The 24,408-nt window shown below is 41.2% G+C and overlaps 2 protein-coding genes and 1 long non-coding RNA gene across 4 annotated transcripts in view; 2 read left to right on the top strand and 1 right to left on the bottom strand.

Moving 5' to 3' along the window:
* Positions 1 to 8,389: 8,389 nt before the first annotated feature.
* Positions 8,390 to 19,071, top strand: LOC116219071 (B-cell receptor CD22-like; the record flags this gene model as incomplete). Its single annotated transcript, XM_031561996.2, has 8 exons — positions 8,390 to 8,546; positions 8,813 to 9,076; positions 15,902 to 16,249; positions 17,522 to 17,773; positions 17,901 to 18,191; positions 18,425 to 18,518; positions 18,802 to 18,841; positions 18,937 to 19,071. Coding segments are annotated over exons 1-8 (1,581 nt in total), but the record flags the coding sequence as incomplete, so codon positions are not given.
* Positions 19,072 to 19,186: 115 nt separating this feature from the next.
* Positions 19,187 to 24,408, top strand: part of LOC122128804 — a 13,841-nt gene continuing 8,619 nt past the window's right edge. The window contains exons 1-2 of the long non-coding RNA XR_006151620.1: positions 19,187 to 19,312; positions 19,652 to 20,135. This is a non-coding gene — a long non-coding RNA (uncharacterized LOC122128804). The remainder of the gene's footprint in view (positions 19,313 to 19,651; positions 20,136 to 24,408) is intronic.
* Positions 22,570 to 24,408, bottom strand: part of LOC116219248 (CMRF35-like molecule 9) — a 7,716-nt gene continuing 5,877 nt past the window's right edge. For both annotated transcript variants that reach the window (XM_031562422.2, XM_031562423.2), the window contains exon 6: positions 22,570 to 23,062. In XM_031562422.2, the coding sequence (XP_031418282.1) occupies positions 22,763 to 23,062 (300 nt within the window). In that variant the 3' untranslated portion in view covers positions 22,570 to 22,762. The remainder of the gene's footprint in view (positions 23,063 to 24,408) is intronic.

Genomic DNA, 24,408 nt, shown 5'->3' with positions numbered 1-24,408 from the left:
AACAAACAAGTAGGACATCAGGGAAGAAATACTGATGATGTTCTGTTTTCCATCTTATATTTCCATCTTGTATCTCTTTCTCCTCTCCTTCTGATCACAGCAGTGTACCATAGTCCTGTGATAGCTGCTCTTGTTGGAGTGGCAGTCTGTGGAGTTGTGGGTCTCCTCTGTGTCATATACTGGCTGAGGTGAGTAGATTATATGAGTGGGTGGTGTGGTGTGAGGTGTCCACAAGGCACAGTGTGTAGCTTTTAGTGGTGTTTAGTTGTGAGGTTGCTGAATTGCAATCAGCTGAATACCTTTCCCTTTACAAGCATGTGTGAGTACCTACGGTGGCCGTCAAATGCCATAAAAACATGAAAAGCCCAATCTCGAGCCAGTCTACAAATAGATGCCACTAAAAACTACACAAGGTCTTTTATTTCCTATACAGTGCATGTTGTTAAAAGATTTGACTTTTTAAAATGTATGTTTTTGATTTCCATTGAAGATCATATAAGAGGAAAAATAACATGATGAAGGCCAGAGACATGAAGGTGAGAAACCTTTTCCAGCATTTTCTCATGTCTTCTTATTCATCAGATCAACATGTCCATTACCAGTGTTGCGTCTGAACGCATTCATTGAACGCAAGTTCATGAACTCGTTCATAATTTTGGTGAACGTGAACTGAACGTACTGTATTACTGCCTGATGAACGATACTGTGGACGCGTTCATTCTGGTGTCTGTGAACGGCACGTTCACTCTTTTTAATTTTGTTCAATAAGATGCCAGATTTCTAGAGACTTCCAGGCAAAAAACACACCGTTAACAGTCCTGTATCCAGGGTTGCCCAACCAGTCAATCGCTGCGTGTGCTTTCTTCTACTGTCTATGCCTGGCAAATGTGAGAGCGCCGAAGTTGCGTAGACAGATAGAGATTTCAATCTGGCAACGGCAGCCACCAGTGTGACAAGCAACAAATGGGGGAAGGCTGTCCCCTCAATGGGAATGTAAATCCTGTTTGGATAAGGATTAAAAATTGGATATGAAGATGAAATCTGACACATAGTTTCAGCGTTAAACTAATCAAATAATTGCTGTCTGTGGTTCTATATGGGCTGTGGAAATAATTTAGAAAAATTATAGCTCGCAACATATTGAAAAAAATAACTGAACTAGTTCATTTTTTGGAGCTGTGAACTTAGTTCAAAATTTTGAATTATGAACTATGAACTGAACTAGTTCATTTAAAAATGTGTGAACTATGAACTGAACTACTGTAGTTCATGTAGAAAGTGAACTTTCCCAACACTGTCCATTACCACACGATCATAACACATGCCTCTCATGCCATTGCTAAAGTGACCTAACACAGACGTTTTTCTTTCTTCCAGGGTCAAGATGATGCTGCTGATCCTTCCAGTGCTGGCCCTGCAGCAGGTGAAGAGAAGGATGTTCAGTACTCCACCATCCAGCCCAAGCGCTCCAGAGAGACTGCAGGAGCTCAAGAGGATGATGTTCAGTATGCCAGTGTCCAGTTCAAAAAGGCTGGTGCTGCAAAAAGGTATGTACTGTATATTATTTATTTTGTAAGTCATGACTGTGGCTAATAGCATGGAAATCAATTTGCTAATGATAGGTTTACTTAGGTTGCGAACTCCTGAGTCATAATAAGCTAGACCTCAACCTGTAGTCATTCTGTTTTGTTAATTCAGCAGATTAGATTTTGTGCCTTACCAATTTATGCTCGTAGGACACTTAATGTATTGCAAACTGTCTTGTTGGTTAAACATGGTTACAATGTCGAGAGTGATGTATTCCCAAAGTACTCTAGCTGCTGACACACAAACATAAATATTGTACAGGTTTTTGTGTGTTTTTCAAATGTTAATCTTCAAAAAGATTTAAATCCACTGCTACTTTCATGGAGGCCATCTTATTTGCTCTTGTGTTCCTGCAGTTCTCCTGACCAGCCAGAGGGGGAGCCCTCTGTGATCTACAGCAGTGTTCAGAAGAGAGTGTGAAGAAAACAATGAAGAGCCAGCCATGAGCAAACACAGTGAAGGGGATGCCATCAGATATTTATCTTATGCAGTGCTGAATCTGTATTCCTATAGTTCAGATCTTTATCTTATGCAGTGCTGAATCTGTAGTCCTATAGTTTAGATCTTTATCTTATGCAGTGCTGAATCTGTAGTCCTATAGTTTAGATATGTATCTTATTCAGTGCTGAATCTGTAGTCCTATAGTTTAGAGATTATTACTCTATGTGCCTTAGTTTTAAACATCCAAATGCCTCAATCCATGATCTTGTATGTAAGCATTTCCTTCTCATTAAAAGTGCAGTTTGGAAGTTTCAGGGTGATCTATTAGTAGAGATGGAATATAGTATTCATAATCAAAGATGGAATATAGTATTCATAATCATTTTGCATAGTTTAGAATCACCTGTAATTACGACTAGGTGTGTTTTCATTAGCTTAGAATGATTGCAATTGTGTAGCCTACTCTGCTGTGTCTTTAAGCTGATTCAGTCATGCATGTGAAGACACAAATAGAGACAAAAGATATGCTCTGCTTGAAATGTACAACTTTCATGTAAATGCAATAAATATTAAAATCATGCCATCTTATCATGTTGTTTTCTTTGTGTTTTTATATGGGACATCTCTCTCTCTCGCTCTCTCTCTTTTTGTTTGACTTCCGGGGGCCTTTATAGTAAAATATGTGACCCCAGCAGAAGCAAGATGACAGTGGTTGACAGAGAAAGGAGGAGGTCACTGGGGAAATGACACGAGCACTGAGCGAATGAGCCTGGGGGCGACAGGAGCCGACGATAGCTAGAGCAGATGACCGAAGTGATTTAACCAGGTGATACACACCCAACCATGGTCATCTTAATTAGCAGATGACCTTAGTGATTCAACCAGGTGATACACACCCAACCATGGTCATCTTAATTAGCAGATGACCGAAGTGATTTAACCAGATAATACACACCCAACCATGGTCATCTTAATTAGCAGATGACCGAAGTGATTTAACCAGGTAATACACACCCAACCATGGTCATCTTAATTAGCAGATGACCGAAGTGATTTAACCAGGTAATACACGCCCAACCATGGTCATCTTAATTAGCAGATGACCGAAGTGATTTAACCAGGTGATACACACGCCCAACCATGGTCATCTTAATTAGCAGATGACCGAAGTGATTTAACCAGGTTATACACGCCCAACCATGGTCATCTTAATTAGCAGATGACCGAAGTGATTTAACCAGGTGATACACACCCAACCATGGTCATCTTAATTAGCAGATGACCGAAGTGATTTAACCAGGTTATACACACCCAACCATGGTCATCTTAATTAGCAGATGACATAGGTGATTTAACTGTGAATGTGTTAATAAACTGTGTGATGAACTGTGACTTGAAGAGGCCTTTAGCTCTGACATTGCTGTCTATCTGTGACTTGAAGAGGCCTTTAGCTATGACATTGCTGTGTATCTGTGAGTCTGTATTTGCCACACAGGAAATGTGCTGCCTGCAACAGGAAGTGAACTCTCCGCAAGACTAACTTGCTGAGAGCGTTGCCTAGCAACTGACTTTTTTTCCTTGATCAAATCCATGATCCAGCTTCATAACATATTGTGCAAATCTATACATGTGCCAATAAATGTGTTTAAACACACCACTAGCATATCAACACACTCTCAGATATGCTTGCACACAGTATATCTCTCTCTCTCTCTCTCTCTCTCTCTCTCTCTCTCTCATGCATACACACGCAAACACACACAATCTCTCTCTCTCTCTCTCTCTCTCTCTCTCTCTTGCTTTCAACAGTCTCATGCATACTCACGCAAACGCACACAGTCTCTCTCTCTCTCTCCCTCTTGCTCTCCCTGTCTGACTCACTTTGTTTCTGTATGTGTGCATGAGAGAGAGATACTGAGCCATTAAACACATTTACATTGATCTGATTATAGGCCTTTGACACATTTACTGTACATTGATCTGATTATAGGCCTTAGACACATTTACATTGATCTGATCTGGTCATAGGCCTTAGACACATTTACATTGATCTGATCATAGGCCTTAGGCCCCATGCAGACGAATTCTAGTTTGCCTGAACCCGGAGATAAACGTCTCCGGATAGCCCTATCGTGCAGACGAACCCACTGTATCCGCACACTGTATCCGCACTCCTTCGAATCGGGGGTCCAAAGTGAGTAAACTCGAAATCTGGTCGCGGGTTGGTGTTCGTATGCACGCCATCCGCAAACCCAATCGGATTGCCCCACGTGATCGCCTCGCAACCTCAGGCTGAACCCGTATTAACCCCACTGCTTCACTTCATAACAGCAACAACATAAACTAAATGGCTCCTTTTTCGTGACTTACATTTTTCTACTGTGCTTAGTTGTTTGTATTGGGATAGTGTGCTGCTTTACCTACATGTGGATAGTTTTTCGTGGTCATACTTAGCCAGTTGGACATAATTTTTTAGACCAGCCAGAACAACGGACACGACCGGCATTATTGAATAACTGAATGTGTTGCCATGTTATAACAGCTCTCCAGTTTAAAAAAAAAATATTCTTCCTATTACCTTGCTGCTTTTACATGTGAATTTCCCTAACGGGATTAATACAAATTTATCTATCTATCTATCTAAATCAAGGTTGTTAGGAAAGAGATGACATTAACAAGCCATACTTTAATCTATCACTGTTTAATCTATTTGCATCAGACCATTTTTCAAAACCAGTTTTAAAAAGTGTCAGCAATAGCCTATATGAGCAAATCTGACGTGAAAAGATTTGTATTATAGACGGAAGTTTCAAAATGGTCTGTAATAAAGATGAATGTTACGTTAGCTTTAGTCCTGTCAGACAACGATAGCGATAGCTACTAGCTAGCATTAACGTTACTTCAGAGGTTCAGTACGTGAAGGACAAAGCCCTCAACAATAGCCTACATTTGTTGTTAGTAATAAAACCATGAAATTGGAAGCAATTGTAAACCATAAAACATCCAGGATCCACAGCACTTGCATTGTGGTCTCTCCTGCTCAAGCTCAGCATCTCCATAAAGCACAGGCATTTCAACAACTCAGACATGTCATGTTGCACATTGCTTTGTTGCACTGTTCTAAACTCTTTATTATCAATAACAAATATAATTATTTTTCGCTTAACCTACAGTCTGCTCTGACCACTGATTTTATAAACCACCATAATGTGTTACTGTGCAGATTAAATGTAGGCTATGCGGCTAGGCTAAACGTTGCTAGTTGGAGCTCGACTACTGTCATATGTCACTTTATTAGCATGCTCCTGTCTTCTTCTCTGTTTTCTTCAGTTGTCTGTAGCACTGTTGAAGCGCCACCAACAGGCGTGGGGGATGTACTACAGCGGATTCAATCGGATTCGCTGGGTTCATGAGCACGCGATTAAAAAGTGGATATGTGTGAAAAATGAATCCAGGTTCAGGCAAACTAGACTTCATGTGCACGGGGCCTTAGAAACATTTACATTGATCTGGTCATAGCCATTACACACATTTACATTGATCTGGTCATAGTCAGAGTACCAGCAAATGAATATGTATCTATGATTGATTGATTGATTGATTGATTAGTACTATCTCTAGGTCCTTACATGACACAATCACACAAACTCATATTATATCCAGGAGTGTGAATGAGTACATATCTATGATTGATTGATTGTATAGTACCATGTCTATGTCCTGATGATGACATGATGCAGTTTGACTGAATATTATGGCACGTTGGAATATTATGGCTTGTAGTTGAATGTTGTGTATGTGTCATTACATTTACAGTGCCCTCCACAATTATTGGCACCCCTAGTGAATATGAGCAAAACAGGCTATGGAAAAATATGTCTTTGCTGTTTATCCTCTTGGTCTTTCACTCAAAATATTCACAAAAATCTTACCATTTCATTGAAGTAAAATTATTGAAAGAAAAAAAAAACTGTTGACATTAAATAAATATTTTTCCCAAAAACATGTGTGGTAGACTATGGCACGTTGGAATATTATGGCGTGTAGTTGAATGTTGTGTATGTGTCAATCGAAGACATTGTTTAGCAAAAGATCATTGACTTAGTGACAAAAAAGCGCCCTCTATAGGTTTGGAAAATGTGTGCAACATGTATTTAGTGAGCTTCAAGTAGGCCAGTATGACATTATACGTTTGCATGACATTTACTTTATTACCCTGGACATTGTGTGTGCACAGTAACTGTAAGGCAACACACACACTACAGCCAGGGTGCTGCGTCATTTTTGTCAAACGTCAAACGGTATGGGCCAACGGAATATAAGAGTGTGCAAAGCTCAGTGTAACCACATTGTTCCTCAATCAAGAGAACAGGACACACACAGACACAGACTCACCCGTGCAGCTGAGAACGGTAGGAATCTCACAACACACTCATATTCCAAAGCTTAAAAAAATGTTAGGAAAAGATCATTCTCAGAACATGTCATACTGTGATTCGTCTCTTGTCATACCACTTTCATGCAGAGCTGACAGATTGACATTGAACTGCCTCATATCAGGGCGGGGTTTAAAGGTGCTGTGTAAAGTGTTTATCTCTGAGCAGAAATGAATCATTGTGTTTTCATTAGCTTGGAATGAGCTCTTCATATCTACATAGGGAGAGGGTCCTCTTCCACTGAGTCTTTTCACATTTGTGTGTCCTTTGATGGCCACCGTAGGTACCTACTAATGAAGGGAGGGGTATTCAGTTGTTGGCAATTCAGCAACGTCATAACCAGATGTCACTAAATCCTACACACTGCACCTTTAAGTGTACAAGCTGTGATGTGTATCGTTTGTGTTCTGACTCATTCAGGTGGATAAGATGATTATGTTCCTAGCAGCCCATTCAGTATCTCTGCTTGTGTTGTTCACGATTCAAGGTAATGTTAGTTTCAAATCATTTCATCATCTTCATTGAGTAAGAGGAGTGAAACACTAAACAGTTCCTCCTTCCTTCATATGGAACTTCCCTTTCCACTAGCGCAACTGAAAACATGCATAAATGACATGTTTATTACCACAAAAAAGAATATTACAACAAAAAGCTCATCACAATACAGGAAGGAGAGGTAGGAGAGAGAAAACTGAAATTCACACTAATGAGTTCAGCAGCTTCCTCGTCATCTTGGGTCTGATACTCTCAGACATCAGCAGATCTGAGGTTTCAGCATATCATGTAATACTATTGCATAATCACAGCACCATTGTGTCATTTACTGCAAAAGGCTCCAGAGTTGAACTGAATGAATGTTACTTTAAAATGATGGGTGTAAATATATACTGCTATGCTGTGATATTTTTAGATGCTGTTGTGTCAGGGTGGGTAAGAGAGAGAAAGATGAGATTCAGAATCAAGAGTGATGAGTGGAGTGCAGTCTGTTACTCTCAGACATCGGCAGATAGAAATAAGATTGGAGGTTTCACCACACCACGTAGCCCTGTTGCGTAATAGCAGGACCACTGTATCATTTACTGGTGCAAAGCCTCCAGAGTTGATTTGAATGTATGTAACTTTAGATATATGTTTGTAAATATGTATTTCACTCTGTGACATATTTTAGATGCCATTGCATCAGAGTGGAATGTAACTTATGAACAACTGCACATCTGTGCTGTAGAAGGGTCTTCGGTGGACATGTCCTGCAGTTATACATACCCTCGTGATCGAATTCTTGAGAAAGTTTTCTGGACAATAAGAAACTCACCGGATCCACCTGATCTTATCCAAGATGAAAAGTACAAAGAGAGAATCAGGACAGACTGTGGGGACAGGAAGTCAGGAAGTTGTACTCTAAACCTACGAGGGGTGAAGAGAGAAGATGCTGTCATATACTACTGCAGGATTGTCACCGACGGATTAACTTATGGAAAATATCTCGGCAGACCAGGAGTCACACTGTATCTCACAGGTAAAGAGATCATATTGTGCTTCATGTCCGTCAAGTACTATTGTTACCTTTGCTTCTCCTCAAATATATATACATATAAAGTTACTTCCTTACGTCCCACGCTTTTATTATATGTACAAACCCTTTATTTCACCCTAACAGGAAATTAAAACATACAAAACTAAATAGGCATTAAATAGGTAACTCATGCCTTGCCAGCATACTTGCCTTGCAAACACCAGCAATAGCAAAGTTGGCAATAATAAAAAAGCTTTAGTGGGGAACACACATGGTCCCTATTTACTCATGCTCATTATTATATTTTCTTTTGAAAGACCTGAATGTGCGCGGGGCCCAGAGTGCAAAAGAGGGAGACATCGTGACCCTCACCTGTGAGAACACCTGTCCTCAGAGAAGCAGCCCTTCATTCATGTGGAGTAAAGATGGACATCCTGTAGAGAAGAAGAGGAGCATCAACAACCAGATGCAGCTCCACCCAGTCAGATATGAAGATGGAGGCAACTACACCTGTGCTGTTGAAGGACATGAGGATCGCCCATCTCCAGCAATGATACTCAATGTCCAGTGTGAGTTCAGTAGCAGAACAACTTTTCCAAGTTATTATTAACATTATCTAAGACAGATATATTGATAGATAGATAGATACTTTATTGATTCTGGGGGAATCTTAGGCAATTACGTAGTAAGTAAATAATGTATTATTATGTGTTTTCCAGTTTCTCTGCAGTAACATCTTAATTCAATATCTCATTAACTTCATTGATCCTGTCTATTATGTTGTCTCTGCATAGTCTAGGGAAGCTGTTGATTACTTCTGTATTCTTTACTCTAGATCCTCCAAGGAACACGCTGGTTTCTATCACCTTTTCCATGGAAACACTAGAGGGCGCTATTGTGACTCTGACCTGCAGCAGTGATGCCAACCCACCAGTGGAGATCTACACCTGGTTTAAGGTGGGTGAGTCCACTCCAGTAGGATCAGGACAGCAGTACAACATCACTAACTTCAGCTCTGAGGATGGAGGACAGTACTACTGTGAGGCCAGGAATGAACATGGAGCTTATAACTCTACAGCTGTGTCCATCACAGTTACAGGTATCAACAATCTGACCTCTCCTCTGGTTTCCACTTTCTCCATATCTCATTGTCTTCTTCTTCTGTCTGGTTCAACATCTGCTTTTATACCCTGAAGGAAAACAAGGCCGCCCTAACATGCAAGTGGTAATTGGTGTTCTAGTTGGTGCTCTGCTCGTCACTACTGGTGGTGTCTGTGTGAGGTGAGGTCACTGCTCAACCATGTTTGTTCACTTACAAATTCTGAAATTAGAGCGAAATTCATTGTCAGTGTTTTCCCGTCCTTTTTATTTCAACAGATACTGTGTGAAGAAAAGCAATACAAATGTAAGTTGTGAAAGTATTTTTTTCCCCTTTAGACTAATTCATTGAATAGTACAATCGGATACGTTTGCAAATTGTCCCCTCACAGGAGGATCCTTGTAGTTCTCTTATTTTACTTGTTTCTAACTTATGGAGTTAAATGGTGATTATTTCATTCTGGTTACTGACATTTTGCCTGATAACTTTTCAATTATTACTAGTATGATTACAGAATTTAAATTTTAGGGTAAACTATTGAAGGTGCAACCTTTAACAACCTGTCTACTCTAACACTTAGGGTGGCAGGGGTTCTGCAAAGGTTTCACACATGGGAAACATCAGTGACACTGTCCAGATGAGTTCACCCCAGAGCCTGAACCCCAACACCACCCAACCTGATGCAGTTTACCAGAGCCCGAACCCCAACAAGACCCAACCTGATGCCGTTTATGAGAGCATGAACCCCAACACCATCCAAGCTGATGCAGTTTATCAGAGCATGAACCCCAACACCACCCAACCTGATGCCGTTTATCAGAGCATGAACCCCAACACCACACAACCTGATGCAGTTTATCAGAGCATGAACCCCAACACCACCCAACCTGATGTAGTTTATCAGAGCATGAACCCCAACACCACCCAACCTGATGCCGTTTATGAGAGCATGAACCCCAACACCATCCAGCCTGAACCCCAACACCATCCAAGCTGATGCAGTTTACCAGAGCCTGAACCCCAACACCACCCAACCTGATGCAGTTTACCAGAGTCTGAACCCCAACATCACCCAATCGGATGAAGTTTACCAGACCCTGGATATTTCTGCAGGAGACCACAGGGTCTAAGTCATCAAAACAGCTTAAAATATTTGAAGGCTGAGGGAAAACTGTCACGTCTGTGCTGACATCCTCTCCGGCCACGCCCCCTTCAGCACACACTGACACTCACTCTCCCACCTGCACGTCATTGTCATCTCATTAGTCACGTTTGCACTCCCAGCTGCACATCATTCCATCTCGTAATCACAAATCACACACACCCGTCACTCCCCTCACTCCGGTGTCTGGTCTCGTCGCTAAGTGGACTAAACTACTGCCCGAGACGAACAGCTCCGCGACCCGTCTGCGTTTCACATGATTCCGCACCTTAGATTTCCTTGTCCGCTGGCTTCCATCCCAGCAAGCTCCCTGTCCGCTGCCTGCCACGCCAGCGAAATCCTTGCCTCCTGGCTCCCACTAGTTCCCCGTCTCTGTTTCCCAGAGTTTGACGCTGGAAAACTCAGTTTAGTTTGTATCCCTTAGTCTCTTTCCCTGTCTGGTTCTGAGTTTTTGTTCTGCTATTTAGTTCATAGTATAGTCTTGTGTTCGTGTTCCAGAGTGTGACTCTGTGTAGTTTGGTTAAGTCTCGTATTCTAGTCTAGTCTTGTATTGTCTTGTTTTAGAGTTCCTGAGTGTGACTCAGTGTTTAGTTTAGTTGTTAATTTAGTAATTTAGACTACTGAGTTTTCCCATCCGTTTGTTAGTCCGCCATGTTTGTGTCGATTCCCCTATTGCTCTGGCTGTATTCATTAATAAACTCTGCTCAACCCAAAACCTTCACCTGAGTTCTGACGTCCCATGACAGAAAACTGTATCTGCTAGTTATTGTCAGTTAATATGGCACTTCGACTAGTGCGTAACTTGCAATTACAGCAGTTACATTTCTGCACTTCTTTTTCTTTTTTATTTAATTTTGTTATATTTCTTATGTAAAGTAGTATTTATTGTTACACCAGGTTCTATTGCTCGTAGCTTGACTATTGGACAAAAGCGTCTGCTAAATGACTAAATGTAAATGTAAATGTAATATAACTTTGTGACGGTAGCTATATGTAATGTGCTATTTGTTTGTGTTGATCAATCATAGCATTTCAGGCAATCTTTTAGGCGTGACTAAAACTGTAAGGTGTCATGTGCAATGATGTAAAATGCTTATTAGTAGTCGCTCATGTATATGGTTTGTATTTATCTCCAATAACCTGGCAGGATCTGTTTCTTTCTAGTATGTTCTAATTAGGATTTAACATTGAATGTATTTAGATATTTGTCTACTTCTCAAGATCCACATACTTCTATTAAAAGTGAAGCTGTGATTCCAAATGGCTATGTGATTCTTTTGGTCCATGTAAGCAATCTTGAAAGGGTGAGCGATTTGCAGTATTATTGCATATTGTTTCCATCTGAAGAAAAACCACAGCATAGTATGCACTACTGCCTTTCTATGGTCAGCAGGGAGACGTGCAGACAGAAAGTCTCCTTGGTGTCGGAAGCACATTGGGCATTCAGTTCTGCAGTATCTACTGCAGACAGGCAAGGCATCTTACTCTGTACCTACTCTTCTAGGTTCCCATGTCTTGTGACTGCACAAACACGCACGCACATACACACGCACGCACGCATGCACGCACACACACACACACACACACACTTAAAGTTTTATATTTGTCTCCTCCTCCACCTTTCTGGCACCTCCATCAGCCCTGCCTGAATGCCAAGCTCCAGGATCAGGACTGTGTTTATTGTGTTCAGCGTTCAGTTCCAGAAAGTACTATACGTGTAAGCGGTACTGCAGCTATGCAGGCTTGAGTGCAAATGCTTGCCGTGAGCCACTGCTGGTCTTTCATGTCCCCATCTCCTTCATTGTGCCAGTGTCTTCCTGCAGTTCAACTAACCGACCAGTGGGGGAGCCCTTTGCCATCTATCCATCTGTCAGGATCAAAGGAGAGCAGGTGAAAGACTGTAACTTCTGCTGCGGTGCTCCTCTGTCTAAGCAAGTACTCATGGGAAATGGAGTCACTGAGTAAGATGACAGCAGGCACTTAAATTGGAAAACTAATAGTTCTATATATACATCAATGCTTATATATTAGGGCTGTGAAATGATTAAAATTTGTAATCAGATTAATCACAGGTTTCTGTGGATTAATCATGATTAATCACATATTACCAATTGTAAAACAAAAACAACAATGGTGCTGCAACTCAGCAGTTCTTTAGCAGTTATCTTTGCTATTCCATATGGAACATTAATATAATATTCATCCTAAACAGAATTTGGGCTTCTTAGCCATTGTATGGTTGAATAAAACATTTTTCTTTTCTTTTAAAATCAAATACAAATGATTTGGGCTTCTTAGCCATTGTTTTTATAGGATGATTGAACATTTTTCTCTTTTTTGTCAAACAACCATTAACCACACCATGACACAATCTAATGCCTCTAAATGCCCTTTTACAGTAGTTCAGCCGCGGCTATCATATTACGTGCACTGTCTTTCCCTATAGTGGTCGTTTTGTCGTCAATTGCCCAGTTGCTTGCAACAGTTTGGAACTGTTGTGCACATGCCTCTGCAAAGTGGCGCTCTTCCGTTTTCATGCACGTTAGTGTAAACGACTTTAACTTCCATTCGTCGGTGATTAGATGTGCAGTTACACCCAGGTAGTTATCGTTACTCACAGAAGTCCAGTGATCCCCTGTCAGCGCCTGATGTTTCGTAGGAGCCAAGTCATTTTCCTTTTTTTTCTTTTCAGCTTCATACAGCTCGTGGATTTTTGTCATTATTGTGTGTCTTCGCGGTGCTTTGATGCTCGAGTCCCCCGTTGCCACTCGCAAAACTTCGGTGAACCCCTTGTCCTCAACAATATTAATCGGTCTACAGCTTTTTGCAATCCATTTGGCAACTGTGCTAGTCAACTTTGCACAGGCAGACTTAATGAGGGGCCTACGTTGTTCAGTGAGGGTGGTTTGGCGCATTCCACTTTAACTCCCCTCGCCGACCAACACATGCATCGCGTTGAGGTGGTACTTAAGGCTGGTATTGCTACGGTGAAACGATAACGTCTTCCCGCAGAGTGTGCATAACACTTTGGTTTTATTGAATGTTCCATCTTTGTTTTTTTTAAACACGAACTTCCCATTACAGCGGCGAGCTGGCGACTAATGCAGATTGGGCGGAATTGTGGGTATATTGGAAGCTCACTTTGCGCATGCGTTAAATGCGTTAAATTTTTTTACTAATTTATTCTGTAATTTAATCATAACGCGTTAACGCGTTATTTTTCACAGCTCTAATATATATGCATATAAACATATATAATTGTCAGATTTTATTGGCACACACGACACACTGCAACACATACGTGCAAATATGGAGGCGACACAGGACACACACACACACAAACACACACAGGCCTGAGGTCGCTGTTAATTTGCTCTCTGCGTTTTCCCATCCTGGACCGTCCTTCCTCCAGGACCCCCCAGGAGCAGTGGGCAGCTTTTAAGCGCCCGGGGACCAAGTGAAGTGAACCGTCCATCTTGGTCAGGGACGGACAGGAAAGTGTTCTGTTCTTTTGCATGTTGTTCTATTGGGGTTCTTATTGGAGGGAACCCCTTGTGAACAGGAAGAGAACATGCAAACTCCACACAGAAAGGCCCGGGAGATAGCCCACCTGAGCACTGAAGGTCTGGGGAGGACCTGCCCCCCAGCCAGAGCCAACAGCGCCCCAATGCGAGAATCGAAACCATGACCTTCTTGCTGTGAGGCGGCAGTGCAAGCACCTGAGCCACCGTGCCCCTAATATATACTGTATATATATACATACACATATCAATATAACACATCATCATAGCACACAACAAACTTTACAAGTGCATTCAGTAATCTGACAGAGAGGGTAGGGAGCCTCTCTGCCTTATTCCCCCTGCTGGTGAGTAAAGGACAATACACTTTAGAAAGTCATGATATGTTTACAGAAACAAAAGCTAACAAAGGAAAGGAAAACATACATGTAGTGCTTGAATTTTTTCAGATTCTACATAATGCAAATCACTGTAGAACTGGTAAGTTTTCTACATCAAATTATTCTTTTAAATATCTTCTTTGTGTTTCCACGTTTAAGAGCGATCTGGGGAAATGTTGCCATCTGCTGAGGGGGCACTTAACTAGATGCTGCTGTGTTTTTTTAATGTAAGTTTTTATGATGAACTTTTCTTAGAGCGGAACTCACTCTTCATTCGAAACATTGCAATCATTTTTCATGTGCTGAAGACTGTGATGAAATGGAGAAGTTATGGTAGCCAGGGTGCTGCGTAATGTTTGTCAAACGTCAAACGGTATGGGCCAACCTCAAGTGCAACGGAATATGACAGTTTGCTCAGCTCACATTCCACAATCAAGAGAACAGGACACACACACACCCGTGCAGCTGAGAACGGTAGGACTCTCATGACACACTCGTTTTCCAAAACTTAAGATAATGTTAGGAACATTACATGTCATATTGTGATTTGTCATACCACTTTCATGCAGAGCTGACAGATTGACATTAAACTGCCTCATATCAGGGCGGGGTTTAAAGGTGCTGTGTAAAGTGTTTATCTCTGAGCAGAAATGAATCATTGTGTTTTCATTAGCTTAGAATGAGCTCTTCATATCTACATAGGGAGAGGGTCCTCTTCCACTGAGTCTTTTCACACTTTTGTGTCCTTTGATGGCCACCGTAGGTACATGCTAATGAAGGGAGGGGTATTCAGTTGGTGGCAATTCAGCAATGTCATAACCAGATGTCACTAAATCCTACACACTGCACCTTTAAGTGTACAAGCTGTGATGTGTATCGTTTGTGTTTTGACTCATTCAGGTTGATAAGAGGATTATGTTCCTAGCAGCCCATTCAGTATCTCTGCTTGTGTTGTTCACGATTCAAGGTAATGTTAGTTTAAAATCATTTCTTCATCTTCATTGAGTAAGAGGAGTGCAATGGTAAACCGTTCCTCCTTCCTTCATATGGAACTTCCCTTTCCACTAGCGCAACTGAAAACATGCATAAATGACATGTTTATTACCACAAAAAAGCATATTACAACAAAAAGCTCATCATAATACAGGAAAAAGAGGTAGGAGAGAGAAAACTGAAATTCACACTAATAAGTTCAGCAGCTTCCTCGTCATCTTGGGTCTGATACTCTCAGACATCAGCAGATCTGAGGTTTCAGCATATTATGTAATACTATTGCATAATCACAGCACCATTGTGTCATTTACTGCAAAAGGCTCCAGAGTTGAACTGAATGAATATTACTTTAAAATGATGGGTGTAAATATATACTGCTATGCTGTGATATTTTTAGATGCTGTTGTGTCAGGGTGGGTAAGAGAGAGAAAGATGAGATTCAGAATCAAGAGTGATGAGTGGAGTGCAGTCTGTTACTCTCAGACATCGGCAGATAGAAATAAGATCGGAGGATCATTCTGTTGGGTCCGTTACTCTCAGACATCGGCAGATAGAAATAAGATCGGAGGCTCATTCTGTTGGGTCCGTTACTCTCAGACATCGGCAGATAGAAATAAGATTGGAGGTTTCACCACACCACGTAGCCCTGTTGCGTAATAGCAGGACCACTGTATCATTTACTGGTGCAAAGCCTCCAGAGTTGATTTGAATGTATATAACTTTAGATATATGTTTGTAAATATATATTCCACTCTGTGACATATTTTAGACGCTGTTGCATCAGAGTGGAATGTAACTTATGAACAACTGCACATCTGTGCTGTAGAAGGGTCTTCGGTGGACATGTCCTGCAGTTATACATACCCTCGTGATCGAATTCTTGAGAAAGTTTTCTGGACAATAATAAACTCAAGGGATCCACCTGATCTTATCCAAGATGAAAAGTACAAAGAGAGAATCAGGACAGACTGTGGGGACAGGAAGTCAGGAAGTTGTACTCTAAACCTTAAAGGGGTGAAGAGAGAAGATGCTGTCATGTACTACTGCAGGATTGTCACCAATGGAACAACTTATGGAACATTCCTCGGCAAACCAGGAGTCACCCTGTATCTCACAGGTAGAGATCATATTGTGCTTCATGTCAGTCAAGTAATATTGTTACCTTTGCTTCTCCTCAAATATATTTATACATATAAAGTTACTTCATTATGTCCCACAATTTTATTATATGTACAAACTAGGGGTGTAAATCTCTCATGACGAAGACAATCCGATTCGTATCTCGATACATGGGCACGATACGATACAAGAAAAGATGCATGTTGATAAAAACGATTCAACGATTAGATTAGATTAGATTCAATGCGATTCGATGCAGTTCAATAATTGAAAACACTGAGTTGTGATGAAACAATGGACCTCATTCTCGAACATTTTCCTAAGTGTCTTATTAACAGAGAGTATCTTATATATTATTATTAATATCTTCTTACCAACCTCAGAAAAGATCTCTGCTGGATTCATGAACGCCTTTCTTAATTGAAAGCGCTTTCTCATGCACCTGAACTTGTATACAGAAACGCCCCGCCAGCTCCTTATTAGGGCATGCTAGTGTAACGTGCACAGGCAACGCGAAAGCAACTTCAGAGACTGATCAAAATCATTTCAAAGCAGGCTCGGTCTCGGAATTGTGACTATAAATGTTAAACATAATTGTTAATGATACAAATATTCTCCTATTTATTATTATTATAATTATTTAAATCCGAGGATGTCTGTAGAAACACGCAATCAACAACGATGTATCTTCCTTGGCTAAAGTAGCTAGCATAGCATAGGCCATTGAAATGAATAGGGTAGCTAGCATAGCATTGGCCATTGAAATGACTACCATAGCTAGTTGTAATCTGTCATTCTCTCCGGTCTTGGTGTTATTTGTGAGAATACAGCCTGATTGGTTTATGCTATGCGGGCTTTGGCCAATGACAGGCTGTCATTGTTCTGACTGAGATCAAATGCAACAGGTCAGCGAGTGACAAACGCTTGTGAACCGATTCATAACTTTTAAATCGGGCAAAGACCGGTTCATGAAATTTTAATACCGATACGGGACTTCACGCATCGATGTAGTCGTATCTTACACGCTAAAAACGGATATCGATACGTATTGGTTAATTTTTACACCCCTAGTACAAACCCTTTATTTCACCCTAACAGTACATTAAAACATATAAAACTAAATAGGCATTAAAGAGCTAACTCATTAAAAGCCAACAGACTTGCCTTGCAAACACCAGCAATAGCAAAGTTGGTAATAATAAAAAGCTTTAGTGGGGAACACACATGGTCCTTATTTACTCATGCTCATTATTATATTTTCTTTTGAAAGACCTGAATGTGCGCGGTGCCCAGAATGCAAAAGAGGGAGACATCGTGAACCTCACCTGTGAGAACACTTGTCCTCAGAGAAGCAGCCCTTCATTCATGTGGAGTAAAGATGGACATCCTGTAGAGAAGAAGAAGAACATCAACAACCAGCTGCAGCTCCACCCAGTCAGATATGAAGATGGGGGCAGCTACACCTGTGCTGTTAAAGGACATGAGGATCTTCCATCTCCAGCAATGATACTCAACGTCCAGTGTGAGTTCAGTAGTAAAACAACATATATTTACTTTTCCAAATTAACATAATCGAATATTGAACTACTTCTATTGAATTCTATCTACTGAAATTCCTGTCCATTTTACATCAATGCTTTCCCATACAGATTCTCCCAAGGAGACTAATGTGTCACTCAGTTCCTCTGGTCAGTTGGTTGAAGGCAACACTCTGGGGTATATTACAACACTAGAGGGCGCTAGTGTGACTCTGACCTGCAGCAGTGATGCCAACCCACCAGTGGAGAACTACAACTGGTTTAAGGTGGGAGAGTCCACTCCAGTAGGATCAGGACAGCAGTACAACATCACTGACATCAGAAATGAGGATGGAGGACAGTACTACTGTGAGGCCAAGAATGAAGTTGGAGCTGATAACTCCTCTGTAGTACTGTTGCATGGTATCTCTCTCTTACACACACACACATACAAACAGACAAACACTCCTACCCGAGCACACAGACCAAAGCACATGCAGACACACACACTCTCACACACACTTGCACAAACACCCCCTCCCTGCCCTCCAAACACAAAAACAAAAACAGACACACACCCTAGCACACACTTGTTGTATCTTACCCTTAGTTCCCTTCCAGTGTTGTCTTCAATCAGTCTCTACTAATCCCCTCAGTAACGTCGGGTGGCAGAGGCACGGTGATGTACGCCCTCATTGCCGGCGCAGCTGGCGTGGGCGTGGCTCTTCTCTGTGGTGCCGTGTGGATGAGGTTTGTGTTTTCAATCAGCACACAATGGTGTTGTCAAGGAAACATGTGTGTGTAACAATGGTGTTGTCAAGGAAACGGTCTTAATAATGGGCATATAAAGTTATTAGTAAATGGTTGTGTGTAACAATGGTGTTGTTACTCTTACTCAAGGAAACATGCCTTTCTTTGAACTGATCATTAATAATAGGCATCTAAAGTTATTAGTAAATGTGCGTATGTAACAATGGTGTTGTTACTCTTACTCACTCGAACATGACTTACTTTGAACTGATCTTACTAATAGGCATCGAAACGGGAATAAGGAGACTCGAAGAGAAGATGTGGTGAGCAGTTTGTTTACTTGTTTGTTTTATTTAATACGCTGCATGTATACCACAGCTACAGTTCAGTTTATGCCCTCACATCTTACACATTTCAGGACGGACACCAGTATGCCAACACTGGCTTCCAGAGGTCTCTCCAGAGTATAGCCTCTGCTCCCGCCAGTGCTGAGGCTGCAGGAGGAGCAGAGGATGTTCCTCAGTACTCCACCATCCAGCCCCACGGCTCCAGAGAGACTGCAGGAGGAGCAGAGGATGTTCCTCAGTACTCCACCATCCAGCCTCACGGCTCCAGTGAGACTGCAGGAGGAGCAGAGGATGTTCCTCAGTACTCCACCATCCAGCCTCACGGCTCCAGAGAGACTGCAGGAGGAGCAGAGGATGATGTCCATTACTCGACCATCTGGCCCATGGCTCCAGAGAGACTGCAGGAGCTCAGGGGGACAACATCTAACAAGACGCTGCTGCAAAAAGGTATGTATCTTCTTTATTTTAACAATGATGAGTAATTACAGGGGAAAATAGCATGATAATGTGGTAATGCCATCACTTGTTAGTCACATACCCTTACCTCTAGTCATTTGGTTCTGTTAATTCATCTTATTCAGCAATTCATTAGATTGTTATGCTTGTAAGACACATAATGCATTGCAAACTATTATTACGTTTAGCTACTTCACACAAACATACATTTTGTACAAGTTTCTGTGTGTTTCAAATGTTAATCTTTTAAAAGTCTGAAACGCAAACTTGCTGTGGATCACTGCTACTTTTTGCATGGAGGCCATCTGCTATGCTCTTGTGTTCCTGCAGTTCTCCTGACCAGCCAGAGGGGGAGCCCTCTGTGATCTACAGCAGTGTTCAGAAGAGAGTGTGAAGAAAACAATGAAGAGCCAGCCATGAGCAAACACAGTGAAGGGGATGCCACCAGATCTTTATTTTATGCAGTGCTGAATCTGTAGTCCTATAGTTCAGATCTTTATCTTATGCAGTGCTGAATCTGTAGTCCTATAGTTTAGATCTTTATCTTATGCAGTGCTGAATCTGTAGTCCTATAGTTTAGATCTTTATCTTATGCAGTGCTGAATCTGTATTCCTATAGTTCAGATCTGTATCTTATGCAGTGCTGAATCTGTATTCCTATAGTTTAGATCTTTATCTTATGCAGTGCTGAATCTATAGTTTAGAGATTATAACACCATGTGTTTTAGTTTTAAACGTCCAAATGCTTCAATGCAATATGTTGTCTGTAAGCATTTGCTTCATTAAAAGTGCAGTTTGGAGATTTTAGGTTCAGGTTTCAGTAGAAATGGAATATAGTATTCATAATAATGTTTTATTAGTGTTGAATCACCTGTATTCACAAATCATTGTGTTTTCATTAGCTTAGAATGAGCCCTTCATATCTACATATGGAGTGCATATCTAAATCCATAAAGTTTAGAGATTAAAGGGTTTCGAGATTATCGTTCTATGTATTTTAGCTTTAAACATTGTCCCTAAGCTTCAATGCAATATGTTGTCTGTAAGCATTTTCTTTGCATTAAGTTGTTGTGCACACATTAATGAGAAAATGGGATAAAATATATAATATTCTTATCTAGGAAATTGCATTCAATAAACATTAAAATCACGCTACAGGAAAGAATCTTGTCACTGTTTGTTATTTTCTTGTTGTTTTCATATGGGGCTAAATAGAGAGTATAGTCAGGCTGTGTTATTCTGCTGTGTTATTCTGCCTTAGGGGTTTTTAGGGATTAGAAATTATGAAGACCTCCACAGTTAAAGGAGCTATCTGTAGTCCAGACACGAAGTGATTCCAATCAGTTAAAGGAGCTATCTGTAGTCCAGACACGAAGTGATTCCAATCAGTTAAAGGAGCTATCTGTAGTCCAGACACAAAGCGATTCCAATCAGTACTGCATTCCAATTTCAAAATATTGGAATCTCACACGGGCTGCCAGGTTGAGGCTCATTTACTAAGTGAAGTGGTGAGCTCTCTCTCATTAAGTTACTGACTGAAGTTAGCACTTAGCAGAGTATCACTCTCGTAGCGATCTGTTGCTCATTTACTGACTGAAGTTAGCACTTAGCAGAGTATCACTCTCATAGCGATCTGATACTAATTTACAATGCCAATGCAATCTGCCCCTTCTCTTTTTGTAGCCCTGCTTTTTGTGTTTCTCAGGATCCAAGTTAAATTAACACATCTTTATATATGAACAAATTTGCAGTGTATACTGATTGGTTGGGAAGTAAACAAACACTAAAGGCTTAACATAAAAAAGGAATCAAACTGTGAAAGCAGTCACATTGTGATAAGATCAAAGGTATATATTAAAATCAAATGGGTACCACTTTACAATAAGGTTCCCTTTATAAAGGTTTATAAATGGTTTATAAATAGGTTATTAATTAGGTTGTAAACCCTTTGTAAGTCATTAATAAGCCATTATAAATGAGTTATAACACAGTTCTTAACACATCGATGCCGGCTCACTATTTGGTAAGATCCTCATTTTGGCAACCCACTGTCTATCCCTAATTAATAACCTATTTATAAACCATTTATAAACCTTTATAAAGGGAACCTTATTGTAAAGTGGTACCATCAAATGTATTAAAGCATAAACGATTTTTGTAACTTAAGTCACCTCTTTTACCACTGCTCTGCAAAAGGAGCCTCTGGTCAGTGTTCAGTTTTTAGCTTTTCATGAAATGGGCTTTGACTGACAGGTGTCTTCAGGGACAGCAATTAACTTGACCAAGTAAACTTAGTCCATGACAGTATGTGTGCTGTGAGTGCATCATCAGTGATTGTGCCCTGCTCTTTAACTCCCCCTGCTGGTGAAGCAACTGAAGTCTTCTGGCCGAGTGAAACCCTCTGATGTCACCAGGAGCCCATGTTACACAGTCCATGTGGCTAAATAGACAGTATAGTCAGGCGGCTGTGTTATTCTGCTTTAGGATTATTTAGGGATAAGAAACTAAGCGTTTAAGTCTAAGTGTTTACTGCATTACAAATAATGGTGAGCGTTGTCTTCCCCTTCCCCTCCTCCCTGGACTCGAAGCTCATGCTGGTTGCCACTGTGAGGACACTGAGTAGCCAGTGAGGGCTGGTCAGGTGCCGCTGGTACGAAGGGCAGAGGGCGGACAGGATGAGCTAGGGAGAGGAGGAGGATAATAAAGTGTGCAGGTCCTAGTGGTACAAAGAGGCAGATGATCTAGAGGAAGAGCAACAGAGATCCATGATTTAAATCTGTAAAAAACCTGTGAGCCATCCCCACCCTCCACACATATACGTAAACAGTTTGCCCTCGAGATAAGTTGTTCAGAGTTGCAGTGATATTGAAACTTAGTCGACTATTGTAGCCTTAAACTGCTACAGACATAGTGAGCTGCACAGTGTGAACATGGCAGTCTCCCACTCACACTGCACAACAGTCTAATGGACTTGCAATTATTCTTCTAAGCTATTGGAAGTGAAAATCAATTTAGTGAGATTTAGTGAGATCCCTGAGATTCAGTTTGTCCTGAAAGACAACAAAAACAACATAGAACATAACAGAACCGCAGGGAGATTCCAGAACATGGAATAGTGTCCTGATCTAAAATCACCCCAAATCCCATCATCAATGAAACAGCAGTGATACAAGCCACAAGGGCAACACACATGTTTGTTAGTAGAATATATTTATCATTCATACATTGACCACTCATGTAGTCACAGAGAAGGGTATCTCAATGGAGGCTTTATTTAGAATGTTTTCAGATGCCACAAACTCAGTACTCAGTACTCAGACCTGCATTCTTCAGAGACATGTACAATTTTGCAACAATAAATTCATATAAATGAAAACTAAATACTTGCTACTTTAACCTTGGGGAACTGCACAATGAATAGAAATTATCATTCTCACCATCTTACACCGGCGTCGATAGAGTGTCGACAGTGGTGCCAACTGCAACTCTATTGGAATAGTGCATTGTGGGGGATGTAGTTCCTTCAGGCAGAGTGTCATTGGAGTAGTCGGGGAAAACAATGTCCTCTTGAGAATTGCAGTTGATGTTCTGCTCTGGCCTTTCCACGACTGGCTTTACAGTGGAGTTGAGGGAGTGCACTGAGGGTCGCTGAGTGTCGGATGCATAGCAGTAGATGGAGCTGACTGACGCCCTGGCCTCTTGGACACTCCCCGGCTCAAAAGACGTATCATAATCGTTGGGCTAGAGGGTGTAAATAACACAAAGGTTAGTAATACAAGAATAGAGTGAACACACTGATGGGGAAAATAAATGTTGACGATACAGTACATTACTTCCTGCGTATTTGCCCATCTGATAATATTGCGGCTGTGTGTGTGTGTGTGGGTGTGTGTGTGTGTGTGTGAGTGTGGGAGAGAGTGTGTGTGTGTATGTGTGTGTGTGTGTGTGAGTGTGGGAGAGAGTGTGTGTGTTTATGTGTGTGTGAGTGTGTGTGTGAGAGTGTGTGGGAGTGTGTGTATATGTGTGTGTGTGTTTGTATGAGAGTGTGTGTGTGAGAGTGTTTGTTTGTGTGTGCATGTGTGTGTGTGTGTGTGTGTGAGAGAGTGTGTGTGTGTAGGTGTGTGTGTAGGTGTGTGTGAGTTTTGTGTGTATGAGTTTTGTGTGTATGAGTATGTGTATGTGTGTGTTCATAAAAAAGTAATCTTGCCACCAACACATAAAGGATTTTACACATGTTGAAATGTAAGAGTCTTATTAAATAAACGTATCTTATTAAATAAAGAGTACTATAAATGTAATCTATTTTGGAAGTAGAGGAGCTAAATACAAGGATGGTGAGAACTAAACTTAACAAGCAAACAAATTAACAAATTACTAAATCTAAATAATAAATTGAAGCTATCACACACACCCCAGAGCCCAAACGTGTTAGATGTCTTCAGAGTCACTCTGAGCTCAATGTTCTTTTTTTTTCTTCTGTCAAAGCTCAGAAGCCTGTAATCCAATCACATCCGATTGAATCCAGAGCACATGCTTTAACATAGCCTAACTATCAGCCTGATTTTCTGATACTCCCATTAGCCACTAGATGGCAGTAGCGTGGCTTTTCCTCAGATATGTAATCATTAATCAAATCATCTACTGTACTCTATGTCCTGTCTCTCATGCTCACTTCCCAGCAGGGGCGGTTTTGGGCACGGGCGAACCGGGCAGTCGCCCGGGGCGGCACTTTTTCATGACACGTGGGGGGCGGCACTAGCACTTAAAATAATAATCTGGGACGCGAAGCGGTTTAATATGATCTATCATATCACTGTGTAGGGAATTGGCAAATTGGCGCCCCCTGCAGCTGCTAAGAAGGTGCAGTCAGTGCACAGATCCTGCGTGAGAAGGGGGAAGGGGAGGGGGCGCAGGGGACAGTTCACCTCTGGGTCTCCCAAATGGAACTTGTTAGGTTGGAATTTTCCTCTGCTAAAGTAATCAACTAAGCCTACATGATCATAGGCATACTCATTATTCACATTATTGTCATTGACAGTACCGGCTTACTTTCACCACTGATGGTATGCTAGGCTTAGGCAAGTTAT

This window comes from Clupea harengus, chromosome 24 (assembly GCF_900700415.2).
Source record: "Clupea harengus chromosome 24, Ch_v2.0.2, whole genome shotgun sequence".
Lineage (NCBI taxonomy): Eukaryota > Metazoa > Chordata > Actinopteri > Clupeiformes > Clupeidae > Clupea > Clupea harengus.
The sequence above is the reverse complement of the archived record's forward strand: the minus strand, read 5'-3'. Positions and strand labels throughout refer to the sequence as shown.